Raw genomic sequence first — 12,382 nt, forward strand, 5'->3', positions numbered from 1 at the left:
AGACAGCACTTCCCTAAGCATCTTCCTTTTTTTTTTTTTTTTTGGACATTAATAGGTTCATTTGGAAACAGTTTTCATAGTGGGGATATATTTTGTCTAAATTACATCTGTAATTTTACATGTTATTTCAGATACCACTGAATAGAACCTTACTCACACTTTTCATTTCACTTGTCTCATTTATTAAGGTTTTGTGTTTTTATAATAATAATAATAATAATAATAATAATACAGATTATATTATTATGTAATCTTTAAAAAATGTTATGTATATAGCATATATAATTTTGTTTTATTTATTCTTACCTGTTTGCCGTTATATAATGTATATAAACATTCTTGTTGTATTTTTATTATTTTATATATTATTTATGCATTTATTTTTGTCAAATTAATTTTTTAATTATTATTTGTAGGTTTATATTTATAAATGTATATTTTAATACATGTATTATTATTATTATTTAGTTTTTGAAATATATTTTTTAAATGTATTTTAATTTTTGCCTGTTTTGCTTTATTTACCATATATAAATGTTTATTATCATTATTATTACTATTATTATTCTATATCTATACTTTAATATATTATTTATATATTTAATTTTGTATAATCATTTAAGTATTATTGTTCATTTTGTATTTTATATTTTAATACTTGGATAGTATTTATTATTATTATTATTATTGTTTTACTACTTTCTAAATGCCTTATTTTATTTTATCTTATTTGTTCCTGATTTTCACTATGTACTGTATATACAAATATTTATTATCATCATTGTTATTGTTATACTTTTTATATATTAATCCGTGTATTTATTTTTTTATGCATTTATTTTAATAATATTTATTTTAAGTAAATGCAGATACCATCTCCTCATCTTCCATATGCATTGGCATACTGTCTTTGCATTTTCACCTGGAGTAATATGGCCCAAATTGAATTTAGTCATATGCATGTGGATAGAATCGTCTCCTCCGAAAGCATTAGACGCTCAGGTTAGGACCTCAATGGCTGGAGCTTAAACTGCTGCCAACTGTGATATGTCACAACGCATGACCCCAGCAGCTTGAAACTGTAGAGCACCCCGTCAGAGCCATATCCCCTAGCTTAACCTTTCATTGCCACCGTATAATGAATCTGAATGGGTCTGTCGGTCTACATCCAGGCCTACTGTTAAAGCCTGGTTCTGTCAGGCCATTTTGTCTTAAGGCAAAGTGCTCTGCAACATTACAGGTGTGCCCAGCTGTCCTCTACACTTCACTTGCACTCGCTGGCTTTAACCTTGCATTTGCTCTGACTGACTTTGCTTTGTTTCAAATCTAAATCTAACCAGTCCCAAAATAAACCAGCAGCAGGTGTATTTCTCAATTGTCATTAAATCTGGATTATGTTGTCTTTCACTTCCTCCAGGTTCCTTCTTAATAGAAAAGTGTTTCCAGGGAGAGCGTTAGTTGAGTTAGTATGTATGGGCTAACTCATCTACAATGCATAGCTGACATTTACACATCATGTCTTGAGAGCTCCCTGAACATACGCTAACGCAATCTTCTGATTATTTATGTATAAATTCTGCTCGTGTTGTGCACGCCTTTTTTAGAGAGCTTTTGAATTGATTCATATGATAAAGGCTCAATTCTACTCTCTGTCTTACCTAGGAAGCTAACCACTGTTTGTCACCTCCATTGTGGCGACGTTTTTCATTAAGGCATGAGATGTGTGTATATTCCCATTTGTTTATCAGTATGTGCGTTCCCCTGACCCACCGTTCAATGCTCTAGTGGATTTATTCAATGACGTCCCTTCGTTTGGCTGGGTGCGGGTATGGAAGTGCATGCATAATGCATGTCGGCTAGGCGGATGTACTTTAGACTACGTTATTTGGGCATTTTTTAAGCACCCAGGCTTGATGCATCAATGTCCCCTGTGTTTTTCCTTTTCTTCTCCAGCAATCAGTCACCTTGACCTTTCGAAAGGTTAATTTGATATTTTATTCAGGTTCGCAAGGTATGAAAATAGTTAAGGTCTCAGTAACTGTAAATTAGCTCTCATAACAAGAGCATAGTAGCTTTGCTTGCTGGAGAAATAGTTTAAACTAGCTGGATAGGCTGATCTCTTTTGATGGTTTTAGAGAGATTTGGGGAATTTTTCAGCTGGTCTGGTTGAGAAACCATCTAAACACTTGCTTGACCATGTGGGGAAACCATAAAACAAGCTTAGCACCAGTTTGGTGAGGGAGGGAGACCAGCTAAACCAGCTCTTTTTTTATTTTTTTATTTATTTCATTTAATCAGGTGGTCTACTCTTGCTAAATTGGTTAAGTTGGTCTTTTAGAAGGGATTTGGACATCTGTCATGCTGGATGAGATCAGCTAAGCCAGCTTGGGATACCAGAAAACAAGCTGAACACCATCTTTGATAGGTAGAAATACCAGGTAAAACCAGCAATACAACCTTTTTTGAATTCTTCTACTGTAGCAGGTAATCTAGCCTAATATGGTTAGCTGGTCTCTTAGCCTGGCCAAACCAGTTAGACTGATCTGTTTAAATGATTTTATAAAGTTTTTTGGCACTTGTAAGCTGGTAGGAAACTATCTGAAGAACAACTTGGCCATTCTGGGAGACCAGTTAAATCAGCCTAAGCAGGTTAGCTTGACTACCCTGGCCAAATTGGTTAGGTTGGTCTATTTTGATTTTGAAGGGTTTTGGACACTTGTGAGCTGGCCCACTGTTTAGATGGTTTTAGAGGGGTTTGGACACTTGTCTGCTGGTGATCAGATAAACACCAGCTTGGCCACATTGGGAGACCAGTTAAACCAAATAAAACCAGCAATACCACCTTTAGTTGAATGTTATGCTTACCTAGTCTCTTAGCCTGTCCAAACCAGTTAGGCTGGTCTATTTAGATGGGGTTTTTGACACTAGTCAGCTGGTCAGACTGGGTGACCACCTAAACCTGATAAAGACTAGCTTGCCCAGATTGGGGAAACCAGAAAACAAGCTTAATGCCAGCTTGGATAGTTGGGGAGTCTAGTTACAAAAAACAAATGCCAAATGCGTAGGCTTAGTTTTGTTGGTGCAGAGAGGCTATGTGCGCAGTTTGTTTTACTATCCTAGCTAGATTAGGCCTATATGGTTAGTTGCATTTTATTGTTAGCATTTAGCATTGTTTTTCCTCTGCCATCTGTGACCCAACAGAACAGGCCTGTTGCGGCTCATTTTTGGGTTGTAACCAACTAGTTTAGAACTGCTAATCAAGAGTGTCATAAGACGTGGGCTATAAATTAAGCATGTTGTGTGAGTTCTTTCTCCATCATGAACTGTTCGTGATACTGCTTAGTAAGAGAGGAAACGTGCAGTCTTCTCATTAGACGTGTTAATTTAGTTTTAAAGGGTGGAGAAACTACTTAGGCTCTCCTTTGATCATTATTCATCAAAGCTCTGAAATGCCGGTTGCGCTTGTCCTTGTGCAGAACGTGCCGACAAAATTGTTTAAAGATTCACTCGAAAAATGTCCCCCTCATTTGTGCAAATGAGCAACAATGCTGTTTCCCAGAGCTTACAGTTCAGCCCATTTCATATGCATGGGATTCAGCTCATATGCCTCTATCTCCTGCCCTATCTTGCAAATGAGAAAGGTTATCTCACTCGCACCAACTGATGAATGAATGAGCGTGCAGAGGTTTAAGCCGTCATGCTCCTCCAGGCTGCAGGCCAGGTGAGACATATCCTGCGGGCTTAATATTTCGTACTCTTAAGGGGAGAGACTCCCACTGAGATCAGATCTGGAACCCTCCGCAGCGCTGCAGGATCCTGCCGGCTGGAAGCCCTTTAAGCGAGGAGTAAGCATAAAACGTAACAAAGGCGATTATACCCTGTTCTTAGCTCGCAGTAACTATGGTAGATAAAAGTATAAAAGCAGTTTTCATACAATTTCCCAAATCAGTACATTTGGGGACTTCAGAGGAAAATTAACCTTTAGTCTGACAAAAAGTGTAATTATGAAGTATTATTCTAACAGTTAATGTTATATATTAAAATAAATTTTTCTAATTTAATGATATTTTTTTTGCGAGCATTTGAACAGGCTCACTGCAGAAATTGCAGGTATGGTCTTGTATGATTGCTAAACTTTTTTTATTTATTTTTTTATTTTTTAGATCTATCTAGTTTTAACTAGAAGTTAGTTCTAACTAGTTTTGTTATTATTATTATTATTATTATTGTTATTATTATTAGCTTTTCATCTGATTTTATTTGATTTAAAATACAGTATGCATTCTACCTCATAGTTAATCTATCTCCCAGTTTTATTTTTGTATTAAAAATGCATTCCATCTCCTAGTTTATGTCTCCCATTGTTTTTTTTAAATGTTTCTTTGTTTGTTTATTTATTTTAAATATGCATTCTATCTCCTAATATATCTATCATTTTTTATTATTAAAATATATTTATTAAATTTTTTCATTATTTTATATTTTATAATTTGCTTCGGGGGGGGGTAAATGTTAAAATTATTTAAATTATTATATTAACACAATCTTAAATCAAATATCAAAAAAAGAGATAAAATGATAATTATTTTAGTAAAGTTACAAGTTACAATAATGAACAATAAATTACATGAATTCCTAAAATAAAATTGAATATTTTAAAATAAATTCACAACATTAAACTGACAATATATTTTCGAGTTTATTTATTATTTATTACAACAGAAGTACTAGAGGTACATATCAACTTAAAGGAGGGCTTTTAAATAATGTGTTGGACAAAAGGTGCTCCTTGGGTTCAAAAATGGCTGAAAACCACTGATCTAGCTCAAATCTTCTAGACTTTGTAATATCCTCTTTGTTTTATTTGCTACCTGAGAATTTGTCCATCACATATACTGAATAGATGCAGTGATACCTTCAGCTTGGCCCTCAACACCAGTGAAGAAGAAGATATAAGCAGGGAAGAGGATAGTTTCAAGCACTGGAAACGGCACCCCTGACTCGGCATTTCTAGGAAGTCGAAGACCCTCTAAACTCTCAGTGGAGCCTTCATGATCGCAGAGAGATATGTCAGAGTTGACATTTAGACATTTGGAGGAGGTTGATGTGGAAGATGTCTGTTCTTGGTGCAGGAGTGGGGGTGGCTGCGCTCAAAGGTTGTTTGAAGGAGCGTGAAATGAGATACCGAGAAGGCTAGAGGTGGCTGTTGTTCACAGCGATATAGCTGCACTGGGAGTTGGTGTTGGAGTCATTGGCATAGAGATGGTTCTGAAAGGAAGCCCTTCATTGGGCAAGTGAGGTAGTAGTGGGTGGAGGTGCTATCTAATGCCAGTTTTATGTGGGCTTGACCTCACACCCTTCCGTCTGTCCAGTTAAATGTATGCAATAATAATCCCATATGTTACTGAGCATCGAGAAGATCCTTTAAGAAACCATAATATGTTTTACTCGCACACAAGGTCCAAATTCTTGCTAATGAGGGGTGAATTAAGGAAATTTACTGGCAAGTATTTTATATAAATATATTTCTCTTGGCCATATAACTGCAGTTTTTTTACATGCATTTTCACAGTTTTTATATGCATGGCTCAATCAGCACCAATATTATGGGTTCAGTATTCAGTACTAATAAAACATAACTATAAGCTTCAGATGAAAGCATCTGCCAAATGAAATTGTAAATGTAACAGTGGGGGCAATCATATTTGTCTTGAGCATGACACTGCAATATTTTTATGAAAAAATGCATTATTACATGCATTTTCACAGTTTTTATATGCATGGCTCAATCAGCACCGATATTATGGGTTCAGTATTCAGTACTAATAAAACATAACTATAAGCTTCAGATGAAAGCATCTGCCAAATGAAATTGTAAATGTAACAGTGGGGGCAATCATATTTGTCTTGAGCATGACACTGCAATATTTTTATGAAAAAATGCATTATTTTGCAGTCTTTTACATACATTTTCATAGTTTTTACACGCTTGGCTATATAGCAACGGCAACATTAGGGGTTCAATTTCCAGAATGTACTAATAAAATGTAAACCTTGAATGCATTTTACGTCACTTTGGATGAAAGCGTCTGCCAAATGAAGTTGTAAATCAGTGACAATCAGTGACGGCAGTAATCATATACAAGATAAGTCCACGTTTGCGTCTTTGTAAAACTGTGCCTGTGACAAAAAAATCGAAGATGTTGGGATTATATTTAGATTTTTCTGGCTTAAACTGTCTTTAGATAAACTTATGATTTAGGTAAAGACTTAGACGTAGGTAAAAGCTGTTATATGTGCTGGTCATGACATATTTCTTTAGTAGACAGACAGGTTGATTCTTTGATTCAATGTTAAGGTTAAGATTAGTCTTACTATTTGTTTTAAAATGTTGCAGTTCCTAAATTACCAACTAATGTATCCATTTTGAATTGACCAGTTCATTTACTTGAAAATTTTTACTTATTTTTTGGCGAGTATTAATTTTAGATTGCACCGAAATATTATGCCACGTTATATATCACATCTTGCGGCTTAGTTTTTGCCTTAATCCAGAAGCTCATGTTTTGTTTGACTTCCTTTGCGGGGACTGTGATCGCCCTGGGCACCAGTGGTGAATTTGGCACGCTGAATAGCTGGACAGACGTGGCCAGGAAAGGGCTGCAGTCCAGAAAGCATTCGTACACAAAGCCCTGGGCACAGAACCCACTCTGGCTGCAAAATGGAACCACGCCAGCAGCTCTCCAGGCCTTGGTTGACTGATGGGTGCCAGAGAAGTTGATGTTTTGTAGGATAATGTTGTCCTTCACCTAGTTTTCTGCTGGTTTTCTAAATGGACATTCTTGGCATTGTGTGCATGTGTGTGCGCCCTCAATAAGAACTCTATTGTGTTGTGGCAGGAAACTGGAAGGAGTGGTGTTTAACTGCAGCTGCAATATCCGTTGGATCCAGCTGTGGCAGCAGCGAGGTGAAGCCGGACTCCATAACCAGCACCTGTTCTGCAACAACGGTGTCTCCAAGATCCCTCTACAGCTCATGAACATATCTCACTGTGGTATAGGACATTTTCTGTAAATTGTGGTTGCCATGAAAGAAATGTCTTGGGTTAGTTCACTAAAAAATTCATTTACTCACCCTCATGTCTTTTCATTGAATGGACAAAAACAGACTTTTTTCTAAAATATCGTCTTTCATGTTCTGCAAAAGTAAATCATAAAGTCATACAGGTTTGGATCGACATGAATGTGAGTAAATGATGACAATTGCCATCCAAATTCTTCAACAGCATTTGTGGCGATTTTGTGGAAAAAGTTCTTTAAAATAATAGCTTTAAAACTTAACAATTATACATTTTAGCATGAGCCTAGTGTGGTAAAATTGCTTCCTAATGTTGTTTGTGTAAAATTACAGTCAGTTATTTAATGTCATGACCTTAAAAAGGCATTTAGTAAAGTAAAGGATGAATCAAAGTTATTTTCTGAGTCTACATTAATGACAATGAAATTTTTGCCACAAATGCTGTCAGTAGAGCTCAGCTATTTCACTTATGTAGCTTGACTTATAAAGCATAAATACCTTCTGTTCTTTTTCATACCATGACTGCTTGTCTATTTCCCACCAAGATTTGCCGGAGATCAGTGTAAGTCACAGTAACCTGACAGTGATGGAAGGTGACAGGGTGACAATCACCTGTAATGGGTCAGGAGTGCCGGTACCGGAAGTGGATTGGACTGTTGGTGGACTGCACTCCATTAACACTCACCAAGTAAGGCAGAGTTTTGCTTGTTGCGTTTTGGCTAGCAATCAACATGGATTTGATGTACCTTTTAAGGACCTTAGTCAAGGTAGATGGCATATTGAAATTAGTAGACAAAACAACTTTGGAAAACTTGGATCTAACCTAGCTAAAAAACTGTTGGGAGGCCAACTAATCCAGTTAAAACCAGCAAACTGTGCTTTTTTCTATCCCTAACAGTCTGGTTTTATGTTTAAAATTAAACATGCAATTTACCCAATCTAAGATCTATTAAATCACTCACCCGAGCCTTACAGTGGCTAGTATGCACCATAAACCATTTGTTGAATCTGTGCAAGCTTGGTTGTGTTTTCAAAAGCTATTGTGTCCTCCTCTCTTCCAGTCCAATCAATATCCACCGAATGTTCACTCCATCAACTTAACTCTGGTCAACATCAGCCGAGACGATAACAGCTTCATGCTGACCTGCATTGCAGAGAATATAGTTGGGATGACTAATGCCTCAATACAACTTTCAGTGCAGTGTAAGTGCCCCTTTTCTTGTTCCATGCCTCTCGAATGCCTTTACATTGAGCCTCACTGCCTCTAATGTGCCAATTCTACCTCTGTCTAGCTCACAGAACTGGCTTTGTCTGCCTCTTTAGCTTGTTACTATCACTTGCTACTGTGCCTCACAGCTACCAACTCAGTTTCTTAATTTGTATTGCCTTTTATTTGAAAGAGGTAGGCATTTAGGGAGGTGAGATCACTAGAAAGCTTTTTTTTCTTTTTTTTTTGAAGTGAGTACTATTGATCAAAATGGCTCTGAGAAATGCAGAATCTATGCGACAAAAAGCTAGAGGTGAAGTGTGTAATTTTTGTTATTAAAATACTTTCTATTATTCTAGCTTAGCATGTAGGCACCTAAAAGTAAGCCGTTGTGTCGGTTGGTTTTGCTCAAAAGTGTAAACACTGTGGCTTTGTGGTGCTTTCAAAACATCGCTGTTTGTTTTAGGATTCCGATCAGCCCAGCATAGCAACTGGTTCAGCCAATGGTGTGAGTTTGGGGCGGGGCTGCCTGATGGACTGACCAATGGCAGAGAGAGAGAGGGGGTGTTTTGGAAACCTGTTTGACAACAGATTGTTTTAACACTTTTATGGCAAATAACTTTTTTACATTTTAGTGAAATGGTAGGTAATTCTTATGAATTCATGCAATATTATTTGTACATTTTTGTATTGACACTTAGGTTTAGGGGTGGCCCTCCATGCTTACATTTTAGTTTTCTCCCTAAAAATTGTATGTTTCCATACAAATCACATTATGAAATCATACAAAATCACCACCTCGTAAAAATTTTTGTTTTTTTCATGAGATCGGGTTGGATTGTTTTGTAGTTCTGTTTAGTGATGTTAGTGGCACAGAAATTACACACCTGTTAAATGTGGTTTTGTATATTAGTTTACTGTGTTTTATGATTATTAGTATTTTAATGTAGCCAATTATGGTACAATAATGGCTGCTTTGTCAAATTAAATTCTAAAAAATAATGGAAAAAAAAATCACAGTGAGGCTAATGAAATTTGTTATAAAATAATGACAAATGTCTTCATCAGAAATAGCCCTACTCCTACAAAAAAGAAATCTCAGGTTCTACACAACCCAGCGTGTTGTAGGAAAGTCATTTGTGTAGTTTATTGATCTATGATAGCGAGGGCTGTTCTTCATCTGGACTTTTCACACGAAAAAAGGCTATAAGTGAAATATTAGAGAGATTTATCAATGTTATCATGTTTCAGTGTGGAGCAGGCTACATGTGATTGCTTTGTGGCAGAGTTAGGTGGTGTATTTTTTGTATTTGTGTATTGGGAAGGGTATGCAGGGGTCTTAGGAATCAGAAACTTGAAAACGTTCCAGTTTTTGTTGACTTAAAATGTGTTTTGTGCCTTATATTACACTTGGGGAAAAAAATCAATGCACATTGCATTTTTTAGCAGAAAGAAAAAGGGAAGTTTATTTTTCCCATATAGGGGCAGGCATGCAAAAATAATGTCCCAAATGAAAATGAAAGAAACAACAACCCTGAGGCAATAAGCAACTCATGAAAATTGGCAAAAAGAAACTATGCCTCTAATCAAACATATAAATCCTACCCCTGAGAAACAATAACCAAACAAATAAAAAAAAAGTGAAAAGGCCGAGAACAAAGACAAACTCTGCCTCAAATAAGGATCATATATAAAGACGTGGCTCTACCAAAAAACACAACAGGATGATATACAATAATGATACTTTAGTTTCTATAATTAAATGAAGCTAGTGCATTAATCTTAACTCCAGAGCTGACTAACCAGGTAATGTATAGCAAGAAGGTACTTAATGAAGACCACTTTGAATTTGCTTGTGCCTCTGTGCTTAGTTAAAACTATTTGAGAATTCCATACATTGCCACAGTAAAATAATAAATGAATATTATTGTTATATTAAATCATATTAAAATAAAATATTAATTCAACTGTTTTCAGATGTACCTGTAAAGCCTGTGATGCTTTGACATTAATTATACTAGATGGAAAAAATGAAAAATAACTGTGTACAGTAATAAAACACAATACAGCATCACAATATCCAACGAAAGCTGTTTCCACCCACTTGGAATGAAGTAAGGCAATTAAAGACCTTATAAGAACACAGCAAGATACAATTACAATGTAATGTGAGGTCGCAGTGTTGTATCAGTATTTACATTTATACTGAATGGTGTTGGCCAACAACAGTGTAACATGATTCTTCCCACACTCAATATCTATTGACCATAAGATTTGCTTAGAGCGGCAAATTCTGTGGAAATAAGAGAAAGTCAGTCAGTCTCTCTCTCACTCCCTCTCTCTTTCTCTCTCTCACAATCTTCGGCCTTGAGACTGGAGGAAAAAAAAAAAGAGGGTGTTAATCAGATAAAAGTTTTATATGTACATTACCATTAGAAAGTTTGGGGTCAGTAAGATTTTTTAAATGTTTTTTGAAAGAAGTCTCTTATGCACACCATGTATGTATTTGATTGAAAAATACAGTAAAAACAGTAAAACTGTGAAATATTATTACAATAAAAAATGTGTTTTCTATTTGAATACATTTTAAAATGTTATTTATTCCTATGATGGCAAAACTGTCATTACTCCAGTCCAGTCCATTCTTCAGAAATCATCCTAATTAGCTGCTCAAGAAACATTAATTATTATCAATGTTTAAAACAGTTGTGCTACTTAATATTTTTGTGGAACCTGTGACACTTTTATTATTCTTTGATGAATAGAAAGTTCAAATATCATTTATTTGAAATATATATTTTTTAACATTATACATGTATTTACTGTCACTTTTGATCAGTTTAATGTGTCCTTGCTGAAAAAAATATGAATTTCTTTCAAAAAGAAAGAAAAAAACAATCATGCAGACTCCAAACATTTGAATAGTACTGTATTATTATATTTATTTTGTTCATATTTTATCTATTATATTAATAGCTTAAAATAACTTATTCTAGAAGAAATTTGTAAAAAAAATATCTGTATTCATGTAAGTAGAACCCACACATTGAAGTGAATGAACCACTGATTCGATCCCTGATGAATGTTTAATATGGATGTTTGACATATTTACGTCATCATAATTGCTGACAGTTACCGTCAAACATGCAGTGGGTGGAAAAGATGATGGAAAAGGTTATAGGCTGCAGTTGTTTCCCACCTTTTGGCTCTGCGCCTCCATTCCATGAAACATCCGCTCGTCCAAATGCTTGACCAGCTTGACAGTTAACCTGGGATCTTCCTGTCCAAGAGACAGGATAGCAGATCAAACAAATATCCATACGGACCACCTGTGCTGCAGAGGCCAAAGTCCCACTCATGCATAAACACGGTTTATGATAATCCATGCTCATTGGTTTATGGATTTATGTTGGACGGTGGCACAAAGTACTTAATCCTTTCTGTATAAAAGTATTGTGTTTCTCTCCTGCAGTCCCTCCTGTCATCATTAAGTTTGAGGAGCCGCAGAAGTGGCATGACACGTGTATGGTCTTCACAGTGCGTGCAAACCCCCTGCCCACCCTCCGCTGGTACTATAAGGGCGAGGAGATCAAGCCGACAAAATACCTCCGTCCAGAAATGGATCTCTATCAGGACAGCTTAGAGGGATGCCTCATATTCAAAAACCCCACACACCACAACAATGGCAATTACACTCTGGAGGCCAGCAACTTCCTGGGCGTGGCCGTCAAAACTGTGTACGCTCACTTTCTACAGCCACCTTTTGATGGTACGTGACTGATTTATACACGTTTACATTGCCTGTTATTCTAAAACCTATAGTTACATAGTGTTTTCCCAGTGAGTGAACTGTCAAATACAACTGAAAATGTTTTTCCCCATAAAGGTGGACAAAATTAATGCAGAATTAACTAACTTGACTCTAAGTGTTATCATACCAGCAAAAAGTACTATGTTGATTTTCCACCTGTGTGGGGCAAAAAAAAAAAGTCAAATTCTCTTGTACTGGTGCAGGTGTATGAGGAGGGTTTCTATGATTAGAGCTGTTAGGTCACAGATGCCGTGTAGAGAAACAGAACAGACTGGATGTCGGTTAAA

At 36.1% G+C, this 12,382-nt stretch overlaps 1 protein-coding gene across 1 annotated transcript in view; it reads left to right on the top strand.

Moving 5' to 3' along the window:
- The window catches only part of LOC107707526 (NT-3 growth factor receptor-like), a 200,537-nt gene that overhangs the window by 97,391 nt on the left and 90,764 nt on the right, over positions 1-12,382 (top strand). The window contains exons 5-8 of the mRNA XM_016511587.1: positions 6,900-7,054; positions 7,623-7,765; positions 8,139-8,280; positions 11,757-12,053. Of these exons, the coding sequence (XP_016367073.1) occupies positions 6,900-7,054; positions 7,623-7,765; positions 8,139-8,280; positions 11,757-12,053 (737 nt within the window). The remainder of the gene's footprint in view (positions 1-6,899; positions 7,055-7,622; positions 7,766-8,138; positions 8,281-11,756; positions 12,054-12,382) is intronic.

Source organism: Sinocyclocheilus rhinocerous, unplaced genomic scaffold (genome assembly GCF_001515625.1).
Source record: "Sinocyclocheilus rhinocerous isolate Xijiao unplaced genomic scaffold, SAMN03320098_v1.1 scaffold534, whole genome shotgun sequence".
Lineage (NCBI taxonomy): Eukaryota > Metazoa > Chordata > Actinopteri > Cypriniformes > Cyprinidae > Sinocyclocheilus > Sinocyclocheilus rhinocerous.